Raw genomic sequence first — 27,202 nt, forward strand, 5'->3', positions numbered from 1 at the left:
GGAAGGAGCTGGGAGCGAAGCAGCTTCATTCAGCCCTTGCCAGCCGGTCTGTCGGTCTGTCCTGCCGGCCATGGTGCCTTCCGTGGCCGCGCTGCTCAGCCTCCTCGGAGCCGCAGCTCTGGCAGGTGAGTGCGGGCGGCTTTTCGATTCAGCACCTCGGACAGCGGCGCGGGGATGGGGATCCATTAGCTACCGGGACAGGGCAACCTCGTGCCCTGCAGATGTTTAAGCCAACGACTCCCATCATCCCGGATCATCGGCCATGCATGGCTAGGGATAATGGGAGTTGTAATCTAAATCCATCTGGAAGGTACCAGGTTGGGGAAGGCTGGGACAGATGGAAAGGCAGGACAGGAGTAAGCTGGAGTGTGGAGTGGGTAATGCACGACTCCCACCTGTCCTGTGGTTCCAGCACCTATGGTAGGATATATACACCATAGCCAAGAACTGAGTTACACCCAATCCCTGCTGCCTCCTCTGGCAGGAAATGCCCTATATCAGTCTGGCTTTGGATTCCATCTCACAGATATTGTAAAGCTGCTGTCCCGATTTAATTGTGCACACACAGAGAAAGAAGGGTAGTGTGTCTGAGTGTATGGATGGCATACTCATGTCATAGTCTATGGCTCCAGTGTGTTCAGTGCCTTGGGGGAGATCCAGTATGGACCACCAGAAGCATCATCTCAGAATGGATTGGGAAATCAGTGTACTCTTGTGCTTTACATTATTGCTCAGATAAGAAGTGGATTGGATTTACCTGTGCTCGGGTAACTGCATAAGTGTGCAAATATGTGCACATTATCTGTATTTAGGGAAGAAAAAACTCATAAAAACAGGAAAAGGTATAATATGGATAGATAGATGGATAGTGTGTGTGTGTGTGTGTGTGTGTGTGTGTGTGTGTATGTGTGTTACTGGGTGCGTATACAAAATTTACCATAGAACAAACCCACCCACCTGTGGTTTAATCATTCAGTGCTTAACTGTAGTGAAAGAGACAATACAAATAAGCCTACTCAAATGCTGAAGAAGAGATACTTTTCTAAAATGTACAAGAACAAAATCAAGAGAGGTGACAGCTAGCAATGTCACATATTCATTTATTATTAGCTCTGCATTTCAATGCCTGGCAAAATCAATCGACAAGGATCATTTAAAAGAAGTTATTAATTTCATCACCAGCTAGAACCTATTGGATTTTGAAGGAATTATTCTTTTAATTAATTATAAGGCACCTTACTAACATAAATGCTTCTGGAGTAAAAATCACCTGCCTTTAAGAGATGACAATTTCATATTGAAGAGCAATATCCATTGCTGAAGTTTGGTTAACATTTCCCTCCATCCCTGTGGCAACTGGATTGATGATTGCCTTGAATCCCATGAGGAACCCTTTGCTTGCCAGTGCATGGATTAATGCTTTTTAAGTTCCAGAGCTATATAGTAAGGGTGGGTATTTATTTATTTATTCTTAAGAGGGTTATTTTTTCCCCCAAAAGTAAGATGCTATGTTCTCTGCTTGTGCATTGGTCTTTGAAATGTTGTGCAAGAAGGAAAACCGAAACACATAAAACAGACATGCATTGTAATATGTGCCAAATTAAATGTATGGTATAAAATGAGTGACAGCTAAATGCTATGCACTGCTATAAATAATTATAATATTTATTTATGTATTACTGCCCAATAAAGGTAAGTGCAAAACTATACCACCTTGGTGGACAATTCAGACTGCAATCCTATTACACGCTTACCTGGAGTAAGTCCCATTGAACTCAATGGGACTTACTTGTGAGTAGGCATGTGTAAGATTGCATTGTAAGTTGGAGTCAAGTAATTTAATAATGTAGATTCATTCTATAATTCTGTAAAGATCTAGGATAGTAGAAACCAAGAGAAATTGCCAATAGGTTATTGGCTTGTACAGCCGTTATGAAATATTATTGGTCTCACTGTACAAAATCACACACCAGTTCTATAGATCAACAAACTCCCATTTTTGTTGTGATGGTGCACAACAACAAAAAGTTCTGACTGTATCATTCCATCAGCTTCTTACTTAATTCTAAGAGATGTACCATATTTAGTTATTTTATTTATATTCCGCCTTTTTCCTTCAAGGAGCCCCATTTTATTCACACAATTACCCTGTTAGTGACTGCCCAAAGTCACCCAGTGAGCTTCATGGCCAAGTGGGGACTTGAACCAGGATCTCCTGAATTCCAACACTCTAACCACTATGCCACACTAGCTTTCTGGGGTACTGACTCACAAGGGCCCCCTCAAAGCATTTAATTCTCATTGTGTTGAAGGGTTGCCAGCTCTAATGATTTCTAGCTGCCAAAATCCCCTTGCAATGATGTCTTTGCTTTGATGGGAGAAAGAGGAAGCATGAACTGGCACAGAAGAAAAAGAACACCTAGTGTCTAGGTATACACATAGGCGCACGCGCGCACACACACACACACAACTTCAAAGTATTCCAAAGACACCCTGGAGTACAGAAACAAACTTCAAAGTGATCTTGATAGGCTGGAGCGCTTGGCTGAAAACAACAGAATGAAATTAAATAGGGATAAATGCCAAGTTCTACACCTAGGAAAAAGAAACCAAATACACAGTTACAAGATGGAGGATACTTGGCTCAGCAGTACTACAAGTGAGAAGGATCTTGGAATTGTTGTAGATCACAAGCTGAATATGAGCCAACAGTGTGATGTGGCTGCAAAAAAAGCAAATGCTATTTTAGGATGTGTTAATAGAAGTATAGCTTCTAAATAGCACAAGGTACTGGTTCCCCTCTCTTCGGCACTGGTTAGGTCTCATCTTGAGTACTACATCCAGTTCTGGCAATCACACTTCAAGAAGGATGCAGACAAGCTGGAGGGGGTTCAAAGGAGGGCAATGAAGATGATCAGGGGTCTGGAAACAAAGCCCTATGATGAGAGACTGAAAGAACTGGGCATGTTTAGCCTTGAGAAGAGAAAACTGAGGGGAGACGTGATAGCACTCTAATACTTGAAAGATTGTCACACAGAGGAGGGCCAGGATCTCTTCTCGATCTTCTCACAGTTCAGGGCAATGAATAATGGGCTTAAGTTACAGGAAGCCAGATTCTAGCTGGACATCAGGAAAAACTTCCTGTCTATTAGAGCAGTACGAAAATGGAACCAATTCCCTAGGGAGGTTGTGGGCTCTCCCAGACTAGAGACATTCAAGAGGCAACTGGTCAGCCATCTGTCAGGTATACTTTAAGGTGGATTCCTGCATTGAGCAGGGGGTTGGACTCGATGGCCTTATAGAACCCATCCAACTCTACTATTCTATGGTTCTATGACATCACATATAGAACCTCAGTAATCCTTAAATTAGATCTGTTATTCCTATACTTGTATCTAGAGTATCTAGAGACTGGATTGAGAGAAAGAGTCACAATGCTGTTATTTGTAAGGGCCCTCTGACTGCACGGCTTCCTCCTTGATATCCTATTGTTATCTTCTTATTGTTGTTAATCGCTTGCCAGTTTGATGGGCAGACCTGAGGGGTGGATATACGCTGGAGGGAAGAATCCTTTCATTCTACATCCATGATACAAAAATCTTTTCCTTCCCTTTCCCCTCATTCATCTGGCATTCCTTGACCTCAAAACAACAAGAGAGGTATTACTTAGCATCCTGCTCACCAGTATCGCTGCCATCAAGCTGCTCTCTAGACAATGCTACGTTAATTGTTGAGGAATCCCTGAACACAACACTACTGCTAACAAGGGCAGGGGAGGTTTCCCATCCCTTCAGTCAGTGGAAGCTGTAAGAGTGACAGAACTGCTTTCATAGGACCTTGCAGACAACATGAGAGGTACTGCTGTATGTTCAAGGCTGATGGGGATAAATGCTATTCAGATATCCCTGAAGAGTGTTATGGGAAATGTTGTGGATGCATGAACTCATATTGCCTTCCAAGGTCAATGCCTCCTCCGACTCAATTATGATGGGCTTGGAATGTAGGGGAAGTGATGCAGGTGACACCCCATTCTAACTTTAGCATGATGTAAGTGCCAGAAAGTACATGATACAAGCTGAGAATTGGCAGATAGATGGATAACTTGTCTATCTCAGTGTTTCATTAACACTTCCCCATGGGCATTGCATTTTGCCATTTTTATCCCCTTTGTATTCCGTTGAATTCAGTTAGGCTTAGAAATAAGGGGTTGGATCCAGATATTAGTCATCTGTGGAACAGAGAGATTGAGATCAATAGGATTTAAGTTAGTCATGACTAATTTACGTCTTCGTGGTTTCAATGTGTTTATTCTAAGAATGACCAAATCTGGATCCAACCCTATGACTTGCCCAGGACCACCAGAGAGGTCTATGAATAAGTGCAGATCGGAACCTGAGGCTCCTGTGTTCATGCTCACTATGCATCTTGCACATGAATTCCTGCCCCCCAATATTATCGCACTATGTATGATTCATGCTTATCCTGCACTGTTGCCTATCTGTCACAATCAAATTAGAACAACTTAATGCTGGCTGTCATGTACATGGGCTTGCACAATATCACATGGCCATATATTGGCTTTTCAAAGCTGAGATGTAGCAACTCATTTTATAATGGAACATCTTTTGAATGCTAAAGGTTATATCCAATGGTAGTATAACTTAAGACTCATTCCTTTCAATGGATCTATTCGAAGTAGGACTAGGATTGGGTACAGCCCAAAATTGTAACAACAAACTCTGGCAAACAAATAAGCATATAGCCCATCTAGTGTTCGGTGGTGTGGGAGACCATATTTGGAAAAAAGGAGGCTAAGGGGAGACATGATAGAAGCATACAAATTTATGCATGGTATAGAGAATGTGGAGAGGAAGACATTTTTCTCCCTCTCTCAAAATACTAGAACCCAGGGTCAACCCATGAAGCTGATTGGTGGGAGATCCAGGACAAATAAGAGGAAGGACTTCTTCACACAGTGCCTAGTTAAATTATGGAACTCACTACCACAGGATATAGTGATGGCCAGCAATTTGGATGGCTTTAAAAGGGGGTTGTTGTTGTTGTTGTTGTTGTTGTTGTTATTTATTGCATTTTTATACCGCCCAATAGCCGAAGCTCCCTGGGCGATCACAAAAACTAAAACAATTCAAATTATAAAACAAACAGTATAAAAACATGATATAAAATACACATTAAAACGAATTAAAACATACCATACATGATTAAAACATCCTGAAAACATTCTAAAATTTCACTGGATCGGCCTGCCGGAATAGATCAGTCTTTATTGCTTTTTTAAATTCTAAAAGACTGTCAAGTTGACGAGTCTCCTCCAGCAGGCCATTCCACAGTCTGGGAGCAGCGGAAGAAAAGGTCCTCTGGGTAACAGTTGTTAATCTAGTTTTTGCTAGCTGAAGTGGATTCTTCCCAGAGGACCTGAGTGTGCGGGGTGGATTGTATGGGAGAAGGCCCACAGGTAGCCTGGACCCAAACCATGTAGGGCTTTAAAGGTAATAACCAACACTTTGTACTTTGCCCGGAAACTAATCAGCAGCCAATGAAGAGATTTTAAAACTGGTGTAATGTGGTCACCCCTAGGTGTACCAGTGACCAGCCTGGCTGAGATATTTTGGACTAATTGAAGTGGGTTGGATAAATTCCTGGAGGCGAAGGCTATCAATGGCTACTACCCCTGATGGTTGTGTGCTATCTCCAGTATTTGAGGCAGAAAGCCTATGTGCAGCAGTTGCTGGGGAACATTGGCAAGAGGGTGCTGTTGCACCATGTCCTGCCCTGTTGGTCCCTGGCCGATGGCTGGTTGACCACTGTGTGAACAGAGTGCTGGACTAGATGGATTTTCAAAATTGAAATTAATTTCCTCTTCTATGCTGTAGGCTTTCCCCATTTATTTCAGAAATATATTTAGGATGGAAGTTTTAATGTGTACAATTATTGAAATGTCCCATTATTTTTCTTTCAGAGATCTTAGTATATGGGACACATCTCACCCACCTAGAAATATACTTTACCCCTTCAGTGTCCCCTGCCACAGTGCAATCCTATGCATCTAAGCAGACATGCATAGGATTGCACTGTTAGTTATCCTTACCTGTATCTTCCCTATCTCTGATATCTGTTGCGAGAGGAGATGACCATAGATGCACCACAGGGTTACATGATGGCTGAACTCAGAAGTTTTGGTTCTCCTCCAGTCCTGTTTAGTTTCCCAAAAGGTGCAGGAGGCATGATCCAGGAAAGAGAACCAGCGTACAAGGGTGGCTGTTAAGCAGCTATCTTTACAGACTTGCTGCAGAGTTCATGTGAGGGGAGAGGGGGGGAAGACTGACTTGCGCTCCAGGAATACCGTGCAAGCAGATGGCCCTCTGCGGTCCTTTGCCAGCTGGCTGTTGGCAGCTCCCCACCTCCCCCTTTAATGCTTAAACTGATGCGAGGGAGCAACTAAGCAAAACTGACAGTACTGGAAATGGCTTCCTGATGTCGTTGCCACTTTAGGCACATCATGGAATGGCTCTCGGTTGCAAACAGTATGCAGCACATTGCAATTTATTCAGTTTCCCCTTTGCAGTTGCAAGTCACAAGGAGGCAGCAAAATTGAGAGTCTGGTTAACAGAGGAGGAATCCTACTGGACCAGATCAGAGGCAGTGGAGGCTGGTGGCTACGATTTCGATGGGGCTGAACTCTAAAGGAGCTGCCCAAAGTGCTGAACCTATTTGGGGGTGAGTAGGGTTCAGCACCTTAGATAGCTCCTTTAGAGTTTTGGCTGGTTCTGACTGAAACCCAGAATGGATTTACAGCCCCACAGAAATTGGACCCACCAGCTTCCACTGATTAAACAGCGGCTAGTTAGATGCTTCCAGGTAAGCCAGAAGAAACCCCGAGGGCAACGCTGCCACATACCCTGTGTGTGCTGAGAGCTCCCCACTAACTGGCATTCAGACGTATACTGCCTCTGACTCTGGCTGTTCTTCCATTTACTTTCCATGGTTCTTGACAGACATCTTTTAAAGGCCGAATCATAGAATAGTAGCGTTGGAAGGGGCTTATAAGGCCATTGAGTCCAACCCTCTGCTCAGTGCAGGAATCCACCTTAAAGCATCCCTGACAGATGGCTGCCCAGCTGCCTCTTGAATGCCTCTAGCATGGGAGAACCCACAACTTCTCTAGGTAACTGGTTCCATTGCCGTACTGCTCTAACAGTCAGAAAGTTTTTCCTGATGTCCAGCCAGAATCTGACTTCCTGTAACTTGAGCCCATTATTCTGTGTCCTGCACTCTGGGAGGATCGAGAAGAGATCCTGGCCCTCCTTTGTGTGACAACCTTTCAAGTATTTGAAAAGTGCTATCATGTCTCCCCTCAACCTTCCCTTCTCAAGGCTAAACATGCCCAGTTCTTTCAGGGCTTTGTTTCCAGACCCCTGATCATCCTTGGTGCCCTCCTGTGAACCCCTCTAGCTTGTCTGCATCATTCTTGAAGTATGGTGCCCAGAACCGGATGCAATACTAAAGATGAGGCCTAACCATGAAAGAGGACATGGGAAATCAATGATTGGATCTTCCAACATTTTTGTCAAAGCTTAAAAGTAGCTTGGGGGGGAGGGATTGGGACCGTGGTGCTGAGGTGGGGGCGCTAACCCTTTACCCCCACACTTTTAGCCTGATCAAAGTCATCCCCTTGCCTAGCTGCTATCAAGTCTGCTTGTGGGTGGGGAACGGCCATGTGCCCATATTGTACCTGCCTCTCCTCACCTAGGGTGACCATATTTTGGAAACCAAAAAGGAGGACAACATGGTCGCCCCCAAGGGGGCATGTCCAGTACCAAGGGGGCGTGCCCACCTGAACATAGCCTTGGTCACATGTCTGATTTTACAGCACACATTTAAGACAAATCTGTTCTACATAACATCTTAATGTTAAAATCACTGAAATAAAGAACAAGTGAGAGATTCAATGTATCTGAAATTAACTTCACTCACTCCTGCTTTTGTAGGTTATGCTGTATTTTGAAGCTTTTGCTATACTCTGTGTGTTACATTCTCCCTTTCCCTCAAATATCTTTTCTGACTGTATCTTCACTCATTGCAAGCTGCTGTTGTTGTTAACAGGGTTTGCTACTGGCCCCAGATCTGTTTCAAATTTGGTTTGGCTAAAGCTCTACCTAAAAGCTATCATGGTGCCAACTTTCAGCTCTTTATCTTTAAAAATGACAGTTTAAAAGTAATAATTTTAAAACCTCATTTTTAAAAAAATTCCTAAAAAATCAATGGATGAACAGATCTGTTTCAAATTTGGTGTGGCTAAAGCACTCTACCTAAATCCTATCATGGTACAAAGTTTCATCTCTTTAACTTTAAAAATGACGATTTTAAAAATAATAATTTTAAAACCTCAATTTTTTTTAAAAAATCCCTAAAAATCAATGGATGAACGGATCTGTTTCAAATTTGGTATGACTAAAGCCCTTCCTAAGAGCTACCATTGTGCCAAGTTTCATGTCTTTATCTTTAAAAATGACCGGGTTATAACATTTTTGTTAATTCCCATTAGAGCTGCTCTTTTGGGGGGGGGGAAATCTGATTTCCCCTCCCCCTCCCAGATTTGCCATCAAAAACCCGGACAAATTCAGTCATATGGTCACCCTACCTCACCCCCAAGTGAGGGTATTAGTAGCTTGGGGGAGACTTCTATTGGGAAAATGGAGCATGAGGGAGGGGTTAAGTTCCCTTCCCCCCACCAGTCTCATGGTCACAACCTGAGCCACAGGGGCCCTAGAACTGCTTTTTTTAAAATGTTGGCATCATATCACCTTTGACCCTAAGCTAATGACCATTCCCACATGTGGCAGCTCCCATCACACAGATGTGTCATCATTTTTTGCACTCCCCTTTTGAGACCATCATCATCATCATCATCTCCTAGCCCTGGTTCTCACATAACAACACCCCAGTACATGGGGTTTTGTTTAATCATGGGTTGTTAACCATGAATAACTTGCACTATGGTTTAGCTATGGAGTGTTAACTATGAACAACACAGGAAGAGAACTCATGGCTTGTTGTTGGGTTGTGAACTCAGCCGAGGAACTCACCCAAGAACCTAATTATAAGACAGTGGTGGAGTCTGAGCTCCAACACACAAAACACTCTTTTGAAACCAAATAAAGATGGCATTGGACCAGGGCAGCATTTTGCTTTGTAGCAGGCGAGTCTGCCAGTTAAAAACAACAACAACCATTCTTTATAAAATGAGCAGGGGGCTTTGTAGTCACCAAGAGAGGGGTATGTGGGTGCCATATTGGAGACCCCAGGCTGAAGCTCAAGGGAGCAATAGAGAGGACAGAGATCATTATGGGTAAAAGGGTGCACGCTTGTGTAGATGTGTACATGTTTTGGGCCAGACCATAAGCTCTTTCCTGCAAAGACCCCTCCATACAAAGAAATCTCTCCACATCTGCTCTAAGCTGATGCTAGATGTCATTACTGAAAGTAAACTAGAATCTTTGCCTTGGGATATAGCCTCATCCCACTACTAGCATAATGTGATGATGGGTGACAGATACCTTGAAATAAAACTAATTTACTCAAGGCTAAAGGCTCAAAAAAATTGAATGTGTGTACCAACCCTAAGAGGGTTGTTCCAATGTTTTATTCAGAGCGCTTCCAGTCTGCTCTGACATTGTTGTTGCCTCCTTTGTTAGGTATCGAATATCGTGTCTCCTCATCATGCAAATATTGTTTAATAAACACTGCTCTTCTGAAGAGATTGGAGCTTCGGGATTATGCAACAGGGCAGTCAATCCAGTTTTCACTTTCAATCAGAAGGAACGCTTCAGGCCGTTTTGGTCTCAAAGCTTGACCTTGGAGGGTCCCCTGGAAGTGATGGCATCTAATATTCTGAGCAGAGCGTTTGCCGTGCAGACAAAGGTTGCACAGCAAATTAGCCTTGTCTCAGATGGATTGCCATGGATTTGAGTTATTCATTCATTATTTTTTTAAAAAACCTGCGTCGGCAAAATGGTTTGCTTGCAACGGTGCAGCGAATGGCGTTATGTTCTTTCTTTTCCAAGAGGCTGTGTTGCAGGATGAGTCAGGCAAACTCATGGACGTGAGAATAAATCTGAATCAGACGGAAGGGCATTTTCACGGAGGCCCTGCTCTGCCCGACACATAGAGGTGGCGAAAGCGCTGTTCCGTCTGCCACCATGTGACTCTTTCATGAATGTATTTATTTTTATAATTCACACACAATGTGAATATTTTTTAAATTATATTGATTTTTTATTTAAAACATTTTTATCCCACCCTTGATGACCATGCATCCCAATTTATTTATTTTGATGATGATGATGATGATGATGATGATAATGATAATGATGATGATTTCATTGTCATCATCTGAATTCAGGGAACATTTAAAAAGAAAAGGCTTACTTCAAGCAAGCAACACCCACGGGCAGAAAAAATGATATTCTGTATCGATGCTGGAGGATCATGATATTAAATGTGTATTTCATGCTGAACATAAATCTGTCCAGAAAAAAAACGAGCGAGGCAAAGCTTAATTTTTTATTCATATTCATGTACTGCAATACTATCTCCCAAGATAAACAAACAAACCCAAAATAACCAAGGCAGCTTTCCCCAACCTGGTGTCCTCCACATGGGTTGCACTACAACTCACATCATCCCCAGGATTCATGTGGGGGTGATAGGGGCTGGAGTCACATTGGGAGGCCACCAGGTTGGGTAAGGTTGAATCAAGCACTCAGCAGCTAACAAAACAGGGGAGAGTTAATGGTGGAATACGCTCACTGGACCCAAACTGCATGAATCATCAGAAGCACATAAAACCACTATGTGGGAGATTAATCTGACATTTGTTCAGTCTTTTTGGCTCTGTCCTATTTAAGGGCTCCAAGGAGCAGTCACAACAGAGGCTTTAAGTTGAAAACCACAAGTAGACTGTAAAGCGTGCTTATTTATGATTGCATTTTAAATGCACCCTAACAAAGTCTGGGGGTGGGGGGTGGGGCAGTGTGGCTCTCCACTAGAGATGTATGAGAATTTTGTTTCAGTTCATTTTTTATCAGGATTTACCCATTTCATACCTTCCGAATTGAATACGGACTCGGATGCAATCTGTGGTTGAAGTCTGTACATTTCCGGATGCCCCCAAATGCATTCAACAGCCTGCGTGCATTTGAAAAATGGGCATGAAAAATGTGCGCAAATACACTTTAGTCAATGGGGAAAGAATGTATACATTTCAAAGATGTGCAAAACTGATGCATACATTTAGAAAAACACTCATGAAAAATTGCACAGATTTTCACGCTAAAAGGGGGGAAAACAGCTCACGACCTGATTCGGACTCGAGTCGGAATGAGCTTCAAGATGGTATTTGGAGAGCTCAGGTTTTGCTGAATCACACAGCCCTGCGTCTCCACCACACATACTTTATCCTCCCAAGAACCATGAAAGTCAGGTTAGGCAGAGAGAGAAACTGGATGAAGATCTCTTTCTCTCCCCCGACCCCTACTCTCTCTCTCACACACACACATTTTCATATTTGGGCCTGGTTCTCCCTTGTCTAGGGCTTTGTCTTGACAAAGGGTTTTCCCTGGAGTGTATTTGGAGTGGCAGCAGGTCATCTACATGACGCAGCCACCATTGCGAAGCCATCCAGGGGCAAACCCCCGAAACTCTGCTTTAAAAAAAGTCAGTCACTTACCCCAGCTTTTTCCTTTCAGCAAGGCTCAGACGCGCATTTGCCTTCTGTCACCTTGCTTCGGAGTCGCTTCTGAGGTGTGTCTGAGCAGATGATGAACCCTGATTGGTCACCATCTACCCAGACAGGGGGAAGAGGGCGGGCCAGTGAGCTGAATGGCCGCTGCCCTGCCTCTGCGCTTCTCCAGCACAAGGAGAAGCCAAACAAAAGTTAAAAAAGGAAACCAAGAGGAATGCTAGGAGCCGTGGCGAATGCTTGAGTGCTCCTCCTCGCTTGCAAACCCCCGCACTCGTGCTCCTTCGCATGTGGATGATGTGAAGAAGCACAAATGCGGGGGTCTGGGGGCTCCATCAAGATGAGGCCTAGGTCTAATGCCTCAGCCACTGCACTACACTGTTCCTCATGCTCCAAAGCTCTACAGCTTGCAGAAGATTCCCAGTACATGAACTTTGATTTAGACAGCCCTGCGCCACGCATTCATGATGTAACGGAGGGGGTGTGGTTGTTACCACTTCACACACTTGAACCATCCTGGGGGATTTGCAATGGCAACCAAAAAACAACATCTGAAACTGGACAGATCTAGTGAGACCAACTGTCTCCCATCAGGGCTAAGTCAGTCTGTGTCACTCTGATGGATTGAGCCACCCACCTCTTTGGAGTCCTCATGGTGCTGTATGGAAACATCCTGGAACCATGTGCTAAATAATAACCTATTTTCATCTCATCTTCCTAATATAGTGTTCTCGCCTCCTTTTTCACTTACTTTCCTCTTGCTTATGGAAAACAGCAAGCATTAAGTGTGAAGTGGTGGGGTGTATGTGTGTGTGTGTGTGTGTAATCTGAATTCAGAGTTAAACCAGGGGAGATATTGTAAGCAACACTGAGAAGTGGAGGAGGGAGCTTTCCTTGAGAAATGTATACAAGACTCCTAATTTTGTAAGTGACCTGAATGCTCAAGTGCATTTCTGCTACATGTTCAGCAGTCCAAATGATGTCAACATTTGGTGTGGCACTGCAGGAAAAATAATGGCCAATTAAGTGGGAATGCTTTCCCCACTGAAGAAAAAAGGCCACCCTAGCTTAGAGGTCAAATAAAAACACTGGCTCCAGCCAGAGGGTTGAATCTAACCCAGGTAATTTGTACTTATGTCCCATTGATTCCAATGGGACAAGTTAGCCATGACTTAAGTCTAGTGTTGTCGTGGAGCCAGGGCTTACGGGATCAAAACACTGCTCCCCACCCCCCACCCCGTCTATACAACAACGGGATTGCTTCTCATTGAATATAAACACGAATTTTCATTGATTCAAATCTCGGTAAAGAGCATCACACTGTAGCAGCAACAGCGATTTATCTCCTGAATTTTTTTATAGTGCAGTTAATGCCCACATGCACATATACGATGCTATGGAGTAGAGACGAGCGAAGCTATAAATCTTATCTGTGGAGCTCCACAGATTAATAGAAGAGGAAAATGGAGGGCTTAAAGAAATGAGGCGGCAGAGGATGCGAGAGGGGAACTGAACACGTCTCCTCTCTCTCGCTGCCTGTTCCCCCCTCTTTGTTTTTATTTTAAAAGCTGTATCTGCCCGTTCCCCTTATAGGAGGAAAGCTGAGTGAGGAAAGGAACGAGGGAGCAGGCGAGGATGCGAGTGTGGGACTGTTTCCTCCCTCTCGCTGCCCGTTCCCACCTCTTTGTTTTAATTTTAAAAGCTCCATCTTTGGACATGAAAACAGTGGGAAGGAACAAGACAGTGAGAGGACGCGATAGGTGGGAAGGTGGGAAATCGGGCAATCACTTTGTCCTGTCCTGGAAGTAATGCCCATATGTCAAAATGCGGTTTAACTCACCCAAGGGCACATAACTCGAATGCGGTGCAAAGTTGGACGTTGATCCATAAGTCGCAATAAATTGCAAATGTGAATGTGCACATTGTCGCGTTAAAGAACTGGCGCTGTGGCGAATGGGCGGCTGCGTCATGTATCCTGAAACGCGAATATGCGCACTTAGGTCGGGGTAAAGAAGCCGTATAGACATGCCCTGGGACTCTTTGATTAGCAGGGACAATGATGATATCTGCTACACACACACACACACACACACACACACACACACACACACACACACAGAATCTTCCCTATTCCCTCTGAGCATAGTTGCAGTCCTCTCAATAGCTGGAGGGAAACAGATTTCCCCGGCAAAAATACATTGCTGTGAGCTCAAAGTATTTTGTGGTGGCTTGTGGAAATGAAAACTGCAGGAACTGGTTTGCCTGCATTCTTGGCCTCTCCTTGGGAGTGTGGCTACAGGGACTGTCAGAATGAACGTCTGCACTTCAAAAATTTACCACTACACCACTGCTTCAGTCCCACTGATGTCCAGGGAAACTACATGCAACTAACCTTGGCTGGATCAAATCCAAGGTTCTGTTGATGGGTGCCATTATTGAAAAAGATGAGGAACCACTGCCAAGGTTTTGGTGACATGTTTTCTAAACGGAAACCATAGAATCATAGAATCATAGAATAGCAGAGTTGGAAGGGGCCTACAAGGCCATCGAGTGCAACCCCCTGCTCAATGCAGGAATCCACCCTAAAGCATCCCTGACAGATGGTTGTCCAGCTGCCTCTTGAAGGCCTCTAGTGTGGGAGAGCCCACAACCTCCCTTGGTCACTGGTTCCATTGTCGTACTGCCCTAACAGTCAGGAAGCTTTTCCTGATGTCCAGCTGGAATCTGGCTTGCTTTAATTTGAGCCCGTTATTCCGTGTCCTGCATTTTGAGAGGATCGAGAAGAGATCCTGGCCCTCCTCTGTGTGACAACCTTTTAAGTATTTGAAGAGTGCTATCAGGTCTCCCCTCAATCTTCTCTTCTCCAGGCTGAACATGCCCAGTTCTTTCAGTCTCTCTTCATAGGGCTTTGTTTCCAGACCCCTGATCATCCTGGTTGCCCTCCTCTGAACACGCTCCAGCTTGTCTGCGTCCTTCTTGAATTGTGGAGCCCAGAACTGGACGCAATACTCTAGATGAGGCCTAACCAGGGCCGAATAGAGAGGAACCAGTACCTCACGCAATTTGGAAGCTATACTTCTATTAATGCAGCCCAAAATAGCATTTGCCTTTCTTGCAGCCATATCGCACTGTTGGCTCATATTCAGCTTGCGATCTACAACAATTCCAAGATCCTTCTCGTTTGTAGTATTGCTGAGCCAAGTGTCCCCCATCTTGTAACTGTGGATTTGGTTTCTATTCCCTAAAGGTAGAACTTGGCATTTATCCCTATTAAATTTCATTCTGTTGTTTTCAGCCCAGCACTCCAGCCTATCAAGATCACTTTGAAGTTTGTTTCTGTCTTCCAGGGTATTAGCTATCCCTCCCAATTTTGTGCCGTCTGCAAATTTGATAAGCGTTCCCTGCACCTCCTCGTCCAAATCATTAATAAAAATGCCTTAGAATGCAGCATACGTTCATCAAAGCCAAAGCATTGACTGCCACAATGTGCCTGTGTTCACCCAAGCCATAATATTATAGTCTCTGCCGTGTTTTCCATGTCGCTCACGTCTGAAATGTCTTTTTTTCTTCTTCAAAGGGGTTCGTTCAGCACCAGTGGAAAAAGATGGCCATGTTGAAGAAATGGTGAGTGGAAAAACTCCTATCTAGGTGAAATGAATTAAATTACCCTTCACAGATTAGCGGAGCCCCTCGCATGCTTCAGGGCACACATGTAGCTCCTCCATATTCAGGTATCCCCACTTATCTCAATGGAGGACAGCTCCTTGGCCACAAAGGAAGGAACCATCAGAACTGCCCACTTAATTGAGTGAAGGGAGCTCTTGTGAGCAGGGTGCTTTGCCCTGGGACAGCTTCGGAGTGGCAGCTGGTGATCTACATGATGCAGCCGCCACTCCGAAGGGATCCAGGGGCAAAGCCCCAAAGCTCCGCGCTGCTCTCTCCTCCTGGCACACAGCAGGAGAGAGAAGCAATTCCGTGTTTAAAAAAACATTGGCCTTAAGGAGGGTTTTTTTTTGTCGCGTGAGGAATGCCAGAAGGGGCGGGAGGCAGACGACGTCATGTGAGGGCCCTGATCAAACTCCGTGAGTGCCCAGTAACGTGTGTGCAATAAAACGCTCGTGGGATGGAGCTTTAAGTGGATGACAGTGCACAAAGGGTCGTATCCAAAGCAGTGCGCATGCAAAGAGGAATCCCCTCCTCTCTTCAGCCTATTGCAACCCCGATGGCTGTTTACTGAACAATTAAAGAACATGGGCTGAGGTAAAGAATCTCTGTCTGTTTTCTTTGAGAAGGATATGAGACCCCTTTAGCCCCCTTGAAGGTCCTATTGGGAATGGAATATTCAAAAAATAAGGCATGAAGCAGGGGGGTGTTGAATCTCAGACGTTCAGCATAATTATGGCTTGCTTTGGGTCTAAATCTGGCCCACCCACCATTTGGTGGTTTCTCCGATTTTGTGCTCTCCCCCCCCCGCCCCCAATTCAAAATGGTTGAAGGCTTAGTTATTGGCAGCAAGAGTTTTAAAATGAAAATATGCCGGCAATTTTGGTCCCACCCACCATTCGGGGCTCCTCTGAAATGGAATATGGGCCTCAGGCTGAAAGCAGTTTGACACCCCTGGAAGAAAGGAAATACTCTGATCTCCTTTTACCTTCTTTTGCCCTAGCTCACCCGGTGCATTGTAGAGGTCCTTTTGAATGGTCTGTCGAAAGCCAGTGCTCCACCCATCAATCCACAGTGCAAGGAGCTTCTGAAGAAAAGTAAGTGGCATTCTTAAAGTAATCTGACAAACTTGGTCTCTGCCTGCCCGCCCACCTGCCCTTCCCTAACAACATGGATTGGCAGACGTGACTGTTTGGTGAGCAAAGTTGCAACAAGAGCCCATTAGCAGTGAGCTGCCCCTTTATCAAGTGCAGTGAACTTGTAACAAGGAAGGCAGGAGAAGGGCTGGACTAGGAGGATTAACAGCTTAACCGGAAAAAGGAGCTCAAAAGTGTTTGTTTCTTCTCTACAGAAGCACACTCAAGATCTCAACATACACTACCTCAAAACATTCTCTCTCTCTCTCTCTCTCTCTCTCTCTCACTCACTCACTCACTCACTCACTCTCTCTCTCTCTCTCTCTCTCTCACACACACACACACACACACACACACACACACACACACACACCATTGCACTTGAAACAATCAGAGTGGTATGATGAAAAGGATGGCAGATTTCCACCCCCAACTTTGAAATGCATGGATGAGATTTTATTTATTGCACTTCAATACCCACCCAGGGGTGGCTGGTGCCTATTGAGGCTGGTTGAGTGGAGAACAGGGCAGATGTTCAATATTCTATTGAGATTGCCAGAGGAGGGCAGTAGATAATGTGTGGCACTTGGCAACTGCACATGTACCTGGTTTTGGGAGGATCTCTGCCACTAGTGTCGGGGGGGACACAGGCCCACTTGCCTCCAGTATAGAACTACCTCTGATCCCAACATTCCTGCAAGGAGGTCTGGGTAGTATGCTTCCTCTCCACATTTATTCTCTCAGCAATCATATGAGGTAGGTAAGGTTCATAGAATAGTAGAGTTAGAAGGGGCCTATAAGGCCATCAAGTCCAAACCCCTGCTCAATGCAGGAATCCACCCTAAAGCATTCCTGACAGATGGCTGTCCAGCTGCCTCTTGAATGCCTCTAGTGTGGGAGAGCCCACAACCTTCCTAGGGAATTGGTTCCATTGTTGTACTGCTCTAATAGTCAGGAAGTTTTTCCTGATGTCCAGCCGGAATCTGGCTTCCTGTAACTTGAGCCCATTATTTAGTGTCCTGCACTCTGGGAGGATTGAGATGAGATCCTGGCCCTCTTTTGTGTGACAACCATTCAAGTGCTATCATTTCTCCTCTCAGTCTTCTCTTCTCAAGGCTAAACATGCCCAGTTCTTTCAGTCTCTCCGCATAGGGCTTTGTTTCCAGACCCCTGATCATCCTGGTTGCCCTCCTCTGAACACGCTCCAGCTTGTCTGCGTCCTTCTTGAATTGTGGTGCCCAGAACTGGACGCAGTACTCAAGATGAGGCCTAACCAGTGCCCAATAGAGAGGCACCAGTACCTCACGCGATTTGGAAGCTATAGGAACTGGCCCAAGGTCACCTAGTGGCTCTCCTGGATCAAGGGAGATTTCTAGCCCTGTATTGCCAACTCTGACTGGCAGCAGCTCTCCAAATTTCAGGCAGGTGTTTTTCGTAGCCCTGCATGAAGATTCCAGGGATTGAATTTCGGGTCTTTTGCATGCAAAGCAGCTGTTCTACCATTGAGCTACAATCTCTCCCCATGGGGAACAGTAGTAGCTTGATAGGGTTATGAGTAAGGAGCTACAGTAGAAGTGCCTCCCTTAGGAACCCAAGATTACAATCTTCTTTCAATACATCTGTGGTTATGGTATTTCACCGGTTATTTTAAATAACTTTGTCCATGTGGAGGATGCTTTAAGCTGGTTTGTTTCTTTGTTTAACTGAAACATTTTTACTCTACTCTTCAGCTGAAAAAGATTCCCAGAGTCCCTTAGAAAGACCAACCATAAGACAACCCCTGCCCACAGGCATACAATCCAAAAGACATGACACAAAAGGAAAGAGGATTGGGAGGGAGGAGGGAAAAAGCAATCCCAGGCATTTGTTCTTAGTTATAAAGTTCATAATTACAAAGTTCTTAAAGTTCTATAGTTAGTTTACATGACAGCAACCTGCTGAAATAGAAACAGTTCAAGGTGAGGAGGAGCCAAACATTGGTGGTCTTTCAGCTGACTAACAGAATATTCTCACAGAGTTGGTCTCTCAGCAGAGCTGTTGGAATCAATGGTGCTGCTTCTCATCTCTCCCTCTGCTGCAACCTGATGGAATGGCTGTTGCCCGGTGACAGTTCGTGGAGGGAGGGGCCTGATGGAATGGCTGTTGCCTGGTGACTGTTGGTGGAGGGAGGGGCCTGATGGAATGGCTGTTGCCCGGTGACAGTTCGTGGAGGGAGGGGCCTGATGGAATGGCTGTTGCCTGGTGACTGTTGGTGGAGGGAGGGGCCTGATGGAATGGCTGTTGCCTGGTGACTGTTGGTGGAGGGAGGGGCCTGATGGAATGGCTGTTGCCTGGTGACAGTTGGTGGGGGAAGGAGCTGATGTGGCAAGTTCATCACTCCCCATTGTTAGGCAAGCATAAGGCAGTTCTCACCATAAGGGGAAATGGTCCAGGCTTATTGATCCTCTCTTTCTGGCCTTCAGCCTTCCAGATGAGCAGTAGGGGAGGACTGGAGTAGGAAGAAGCCAGGATAAAAGACAGCCCAGGCAGAAGGTGCAAACAAAATGACATCCTCATAAAGAATCCGCTGCTTGTTTTTGTTGTTTTAGGCAATCACCAAAAGCAAGAAGAGCAAAATGAAGGCCAAAACCTGGAACTCAACACAAGACACTTATTGGAATCAGAGGAGTTAGGGAAACCACTGGAAGGGACTGTGAAGGAAGAACAAGATCTGAATGAAGAAGAATTTAAAAGAGAGGCCGAAGGAGGTGAGAAGTGGCATCTGGCGGGAGGAAAACAAGCAGAAAATGGCCACCCACAAGGCACCTCCCATTCTTTTGATGAAGCCCATAAAGAAGAAAAAGAGAATGATGATGATAAAAGGGCTGAGGAGGATGGCAGTCATAAATGGATAAACCACAGTGGAGCAGGAAGCAAAGCAAAGAAACACAATGAAGAGGCAGAGCACGAGCTTCTAGAAAAAAAGTCCCTTCCTACAGCAGGAAAGGTGGCTGAAGAGGACTACAAGCGTTCCGGGGGGCAAAGGTACTTGGAGGAAATCGTACATAGTGAAGAAAAGGGAAAAGAAGAAAGCAAGGAAGAAGAAGATACTGAAGAGGATGAAGAGGAGAGCAGTGAAAAATATCACCACAGTTTTCACCAAGAATATGAAGACTCTTCTGAGAGGGGAGAAGATGACATTGAGAAACGAGGCCGCAAACCAAGACATTACCACCGGAAATCAAGGCTGGACACTTCTGAATACAAGAGACATCATAATCGTGAGAAGAAGGCATCATCTGAAGAGTCAAGCGAGGAGGAAAGTGAGTTCTGGGATAAAAGAAGCCATGACCCAAAGCATTATTATAAGACGGGACATCTTTTTGAGGAAAAGCGAAACTCTGATGAGATGCATGGCTCTGAAGAAATGGAGGAAAAGAAGAGGAGTAGAGAGTATCAGGACAGATGGCCTCACAGCAGAGAGGACAATGAAGAGGAAGACATGAGGCATCACAGCAGGGAGAATGAAGAGAAACGGCACCACTATGAGAGAAAAAGACTCTTTGATGAACCACAAAGTGAGGTGAGATACAACTATGAGGAAAGGACACCTCACAGCAAAGGAAGTGAAGACGAAGGCAAGCCACAAAGTTATGATAGTAGGGATGAGAAAAGGACTCAACATGACAAAGAACGACAACATTCACAGCTGGAGGAGATGCCAAAGCAACAGAACATAGAGAAGGAAGAAGGAGAACAAAGGCTGTACAACCCAGGGGAACAGCCCAGAGAAGAAAAAAGGCACAGTGGGCATGCCGGTGAGGGAGAACTAGAAAAGAGGCACTACAATGAGAGGGAAAAGCATGTTGGTAATAAAAGGACACTTCTGATGGAGGAAGGCTATCCAAGAAGCCACTACCTTGTAGAAAATGTGAAAAGAGCTGTGCCTCCATACATCCCGTATTACCAACAGCTTCAGTGGAAGAGCAGACACCCTGAAAAGAAAGACGAGGCCACTGATCCGTTTTTGGAGAGTGAAGAAGAGCCCAAGTCCCGCCCGAACGAGGGAGATTTCTTTCCCGAATATAGCGACTACGACTTGTGGGAGAAGAAGCCATTTATGGATGGCCTGAACCACAAGCGCAATGAGAACAACCATCTGGAAAGGAGCCACAAACTTGATGGGAAAAGGCAGTACAATCGGATGGATGAGCTGGCCCACCTTCTGAGCTACCGGAAGAAATCGGCAGAATTTCCAGAATTGTACAGCTCCAAGGAAGACGTGAAAAGGGGCCACGTCGTAAGGAATGGCGAGGGCAAACTCAGTCAGAGGCCTCTGACACAAGAAGAGGTAATTTATTTACAATTTTCTAAGAAAGGCAAATACAAATGACTCTGGCTACTAAAACACTCAAACTCACATTTCAACATGACCGTCACAATGGACAGTGACGCACAATTCACTGCCACCGTTGCCAAAGCTTTAGATTGGCAGCCTGATAGTGTGATCGACTTGGGCACTGCAAAGCCCTGTCCGTTCACACTTCACATCCAAATAGCGTACAGAACCATCCCTGTGTTCCAGTTAATAATCTGGCTTTGGCCAGCTTTCTCTTAGTCCTTAGCTACCCCCAGATATCATTTACATCTGTGCCTCAGTGGAATGACTGAACCTCCTGAAGTCGCTCCATGTTTACCTTGCAGAAATTGTCAGCAAAATCAGACTCTTAAGGAAAAAATAGCGCTGGGTATTGAAACCCAAGAGCCTTGAATGTTCAGATTTTGGCTGCAGTCCTATACATACCCACTTGGGAAAAAGCCCTTGCTTCAGAGTAGACATGCACAGGATTGCACTGTTAGGTTGTTTTCACTCAGGGGCTTGGGAGAAAATGTTAAGCCACAATTATTAGGGAGCAAGATTCATTGGGCACAAGAGAACCTACTTCCAAGTAGAGGATTGTGCTGCTAAATTGGTTTGTGCTTAAATGGCTTATCAAGCATCTGAATGTGAAGCCCGCATGGGCTAAGATGTGCATTTGATGTTAACATTCCTTTTAAATCTTTCTATCTTGCATTAATAGCATTCACATTGGGCACCACACAAAAAAGGCCGAAAGAGTCTCCAATGTGTTGTTTAGTGACATGTTCAAAAATGCCCACCCTGGGTCCTGTTGACTTCAGTGAGATTTCAATGTGCCTAAGGGCTAAGGCAGGAGACACATGCTTTCTTTTCTGTTGAAGGACATATTCTCTCAAGAGGTAAGCTCTCAGGGGCCACATGCTGGGGGTGAGCAGGGTCGAAGCCAGTGGTGGTCAGGGCTAGAGGCAAAAGTGGGTGGGGACACCTATTCTCTCTCTCTCTCTCTGACACCCCTTTCTCCCTCTGACATCTCCCTCTGACACCCCTTTCTCCCTCTGACATCTGTCTCTGACACCCCTTTCTCCCTCTGACATCTGTCTCTGACACCCCTTTCTCCCTCTGACATCTCTCTGTCTCTCCCTCTGATACCCCTTCCTCCTTCTGACATTTTATTTATTTATTTATTTAAGTATTTTTATGCCGCCATTCAGCCAAAAAAGGCTTTCACAGCGGCTTACAAAAGTATTTCTTGACAGTCCCTGCCCACAGGCTTACAATCTAAAAGACATGACACAAAAGGAAAGAGGATTGGGAGGGAGGAGGAGGGGGAAAAGGAAAGCAAATTCAGGCACTACAATCTTAGTTGTAAAGTTCAGCAGTTACAGATGACAGCAGGAGGGAGGGGGCTCTCAGCTGGAGCTGGACCCAGGCACGATGGAGAGGTGCCTGGCTGCTACTTCCTCCCTCACTGGTAGTCTCTGCAGAGACAGTTGGTAGCAGGAGGGAAGGGGCTCTCAGCTGGAGCTGGGCCCAGGCACGATGGAGAGGTGCCTGGCTGCTGCTTCCTCCCTCACTGGTGGTCTCTGCAGAGACAGTTGGTAGCAAGAGGGAAGGGGCTCTCAGCTGGAGCTGGACCCAGGCACGATGGAGAGGTGCCTGGCTGCTGCTTCCTCCCTCCTCTCTCTCCCTCTGACATCTCTCTCCGACACCCCTTTCTCCCTCTGACACCTCTCTCTCCCTCTGACATCTCTCTCTTTCTCTGACACCCCTTTCTCCCTCTGAAATCTCTCTCTGACACCCCTTTCTCCCTCTGACATCTCTCCCTGACACCCCTTTCTCCCTCTGACATCTCTCTCTCTCCCTCTGACACTTTTTTCTCCCTCTGACATCTCTCTCTTTCCCTCTACCCTTCTCCCTCTGACATCTCTGTCTCTCCCTCTGACATCTCTCTCCGACACCCCTTTCTCCCTCTGACATCTCTCTCCGACACCCCTTTCTCCCTCTGACATCTCTCTCTCTCCCTCTGACACCCCTTTCTCCCTCTGACATCTCTCTCTCTCTCTGACACCCCTTTCTCCCTCTGACATCTCTCTCTCTCTCTGACACCCCTTTCTCCCTCTGACATCTCTCTCTCTCTCTCTGACACCCTCATCCCCAATTTCAAAAGGCTGCAGAGGCCTTTTGAAATTAGTCCAAGGCCTGCATGTGGCCCAAAGGCTTCTGCAGGTTGACCATCCCTGCCCCAAGGTGTCATGCTGCAGGATACTAGTTCCCGTCCCTCTCTTTAAATTAACAGTGTATGCATATGGTTAGCAATTCACACTACAGAACCAGGCAAGTCCTTAGGCTACAATCCTATGCACATATGCACACTTACCTAGGAATAAGCCCTATTGAAACCTGTAGAATTAGCTTCTGAGTAAACATGCATAGGATTGTGCTGTCAATATTTTTTTCTCTTAGTTCTTCAGGAACTTCTCTCAAGGTACTCAATTCTACTGATTTCTTATTGGGCTGTACTATAGATTACTGCCAATTTACTGGGGTGTTTGGGTATGGAGTATATGCTGAACCACTGCCAGCCTATATAGCATGTGTGTGAGTGTGTTATAATCATACAGACACACAGAGAGATACCCGATACTTTTTCAGCATACCAAGAGCAATCCGATCTTTAACTGGAAGAACGTTTGTTAATAAACTTTGCACTTTTGGACAACTGTGAGTCTCCTTTTAGTACAGTACCTCCTGCCTTGTGACATTTGCTGTTATAGGACTGATGAGGTTTCTGCAAGTCTGCATGTGTTTCTCAGGGGTGGCACATTCCAACTTTAAATATTACATGGTTCAGTACAGTGTGTTTCTCTGAAATCACTGAACAAGCAGCTGTGGGTGGGTGGGTGGTAATGACATAGCCACCATACTATACATTGCTAGCCTGAAACAACTCACCATCTGCATTACTTGACCTAAGTGGTTGGACAGTGCCAGGAATTCCTGATACTAAATATGTTGATGCCAGGAAATGTTGAAGATCTGGAAGCAAGCATGAAAACTTTAACATGAAATTCAATAATCTGGCAAAATTTAATCAACAGCTGCAGCCTGTTGCCTGTTACAGACTGCTCCCTAGACTTAGTACACCTCCACATAGCTGTGGGCTGTGTACCAAGAATTACACCACAACAAAGTCACAAAACATGACCTTAGACAAATGTTACAGTGACCCACATTACATTCCCACAGTGTAATAGGAAGACATTGGCTTCTCTGTCTAGGAATAACTAATGTGCTTCAGCAGATAGAAAAGTTGGGTGTGGATCTTGGACAGTCCCCCCTGCAGAAGACCATCACATGAAATGCCTCGGTTGTTTTCATAATAAAGCACCTGCACAGCACTGAGGGGTTCTTTCCCAATTCTCTTGGGAGAAATGTCTGGGATTTGCTTTATTAATAAGTAACCAGTGTTTCAGTGGACAAAGCTGGACATGGAGGAAGAAGACCTGGCTTTAAAGTCTCTGAGCAGCATGGACCATTGAAAGGCCTTTGGATCACCTCAACCTTAGTTTTCTATCCAAAAAATGGGAATAATTTCCATAAAATGAAAACAATCATCCCTGAGATACTGTGAAATCAAACACAATAAATGCCAAAGAATTAATTTAAAAAATACAATCAACACAGGACAGCAATTTGCAAATAAGTACAATGTAAGTTATTATTTGTACCTACAAATCCCTAATAATATAACAAAATAGACTACGCTTGGTTTTTAAAGTTGTAAAATACCACTGTGCATTCCCGTGGGCAGTTTCTGCTTCAGCTTCTAAAAAAAAAAGTTCAATAAGTGATAACTGACAAATGTTATTTATTTCTATGCTTTATTTTGCAGATTCTCAGCCCCCAATAGTGCTCTCAGTTGTGTGCATTAAAACACGACAATTTGAAACAATAGTTAAATGCATAAACATAATTTAGATAAAATAGCAAATTGAAAAATAATCACTAATCCCAAATTACCTGATGGACTGCCATTTCCCACAGGAGCCAATCCAGGTCTTGACATCTTGTACCCTGATGTCCACCCTCTGGAGTAAGATGAGGGTGACTAGAGACAGGGTAGAATCCAATTATGTCTTTTGGCTGAAAGAATTGCTTCCATCAGGAGATCCCCTGCCCTTGCAGCCCCGCATGCTCTCAAAATAATCTCTGGGGATTTGGGGGCCTTCCGTAGCAGATTTCCAGGGTGCATGGGAAGGCTACAGAGGGATGGAATCACGAGCAGACTTCCACTCCGGTAAAGTTGGCTTCCACTCCAGGCCATTTCAGTTGTGGCAATATGTGTTTGAAATTCCATCCCCCTGGAAGGTTTGCTGGGTGCCAAGCTGGTGGGAAACTTTATTTGCCTAGGCCTCCCAGGTTTCAATGCATTAACCACGTACCTGGAAGCAAGCCCCATTGAACTCGATGGGACGTACTTCTGAACCAGACCTATTGTTCTGAAGAAGAGCTAAGATACAACTCCAAATTCTGCACAGCCTAGTTTCACATAGATCAGGACTGGGGAATCTGGGCCCCTCCAAAAGTTAACTTCAACTCCCATCAGGCTCAGCAAGCATGGCCAGTTGGGAGGGATGGTGGCCTAGCATGTCGTCTGAACAAGGTCAACATGGACTATTCTAGCTAAGGTTGATTCCCAAACACCACCACCTTCAACCTCCCAGACAGGCAGGAGCAGAAGTACTGTAATGCAGTGCCACCTACTCCCAGTCGTGCCAGGTGGGTTGCAGAAGGTTTTGATGGTATTGAAGGGTGCTGAGAAGAACTCAAGAAAACCAAGGAAGTCACGCTGTGAGGAAATTAAGGTGTGCAAATGAACCATAATCAGATGTGTTTTTCCCACCAAGGGGGTGGCAACACTTTTTTGATGTAACTGACAATTGCTAAATAACACCATTACATTAATTTGCCACACAAATGTTCATAATAAAAAGTAATCTGAGCGTGTAAACGCATGGTCTACCAGGGTTTGCTTTTCTATATTTCACAGGAGAAAGAACTGGAAGATCTGGCTGCTATGGATTTGGAACTGCAGAAGATAGCCGAGAAATTCAACAATAACCGGAGGGGATGAATCCTGCCCAGCCTAATATGGGCATGGTAAATCAGAGCTCTATTTACAGTATCCTATATTTATTGGTAAAGTCACTGCCACTGGTGTTGTTCCCCTTCCTTTCCTAATCTGAAATGCAGTTTACTATCCACTGAATATGATTTAAGCAGGGGCAAGCATCTTTACATTCCAAATATGCAAGGAAGATCAGATCAGCATGAATTCCAGCATAGAGAAGACCAATGTGCAAGGCAGACATTTCAAAACGTGTGTAACAATAATTGTGTTTGTGTTCTTCAGAAATATGTTTTGTCTTAGTTTGAAATAAAAAAGACCATTACATTGTCCATGAGATCACATGCTTGCCTTCTGTTAATCTCCTATATTGATTTGCAGTGTCGTGTTGATCAAAGAAAAGAAAACACTTATACAGCTAATTCTGGATTTTGCATTATACACACTACTTCATAATATGTATTAACTTAGTGAGCCAGTGGTGGGTTTGGAGAGGTGACAGCAACATCTCCTCAACATCAGTGTAACATATTGTTATGGGGATGATGAAGACCCATAATCTTGGAACTCACCAGAAACAGAACCCGTTATTGAGCATGGAATTATTCCAAGGAACTATGGTGTTGATGTGTTAAGTAAAAAAGCCAAAGAAAGAAAAAAGAAAAGCCAAAGTTGGGTAGTAGTAGCATCTATAGATAGGTTATCATCACTAGCATTGCACCATCCAAGCTCCCATTATGCCACCTACTGTGCATTAAAAATACTGCTTCATGTGAATATAAACACACCTAATCTGCTATTATAGAGCCAAAATAAATGGGACTATGAGAGACATGCAGAGTTTCTCCCTGTGGTTTTTATTCTTAGTATAACACAGCTGATTGAAGTAGCCGGGTGAACCCTTTCCTCATGGGCTGCTTTCCTGGTAAAAAACAAGCACCTCCAAGGCGGATTCCTGCTTCCTGCAGGGGAAGCAAGCACCAAATCTAACACATTTCCCCCCAGGAAGAGAAAAGCAGAGAGGTAGGTAGGCACTGTGTTTGTGCACGTGCACAAGGAGAGACCCTCTCACATCATATCCAGTGTGGCCCTCACTTCCTGCAAAAGTTGTAATACGACAATTCATCACATGTACCCCAGTCTCCCAGAAGTCCAAGTGCTTGTGTGGAAAATAA

The 27,202-nt window shown here is 44.8% G+C and overlaps 1 protein-coding gene across 1 annotated transcript; it reads left to right on the plus strand.

The window, feature by feature from the left end:
* On the plus strand, nucleotides 1-26,354 carry CHGB (chromogranin B). The gene is made up of 5 exons (XM_063125306.1): nucleotides 1-125; nucleotides 15,339-15,385; nucleotides 16,428-16,521; nucleotides 19,149-20,890; nucleotides 25,950-26,354. The coding sequence occupies exons 1-5, from the start codon at nucleotides 71-73 to the stop codon at nucleotides 26,031-26,033; spliced, it is 2,022 nt and encodes a 673-aa protein (XP_062981376.1). The 5' UTR covers nucleotides 1-70; the 3' UTR covers nucleotides 26,034-26,354.
* The last annotated feature ends 848 nt before the right edge of the window (nucleotides 26,355-27,202 follow it).

This window comes from Elgaria multicarinata, chromosome 4 (assembly GCF_023053635.1).
Source record: "Elgaria multicarinata webbii isolate HBS135686 ecotype San Diego chromosome 4, rElgMul1.1.pri, whole genome shotgun sequence".
NCBI lineage: Eukaryota > Metazoa > Chordata > Lepidosauria > Squamata > Anguidae > Elgaria > Elgaria multicarinata.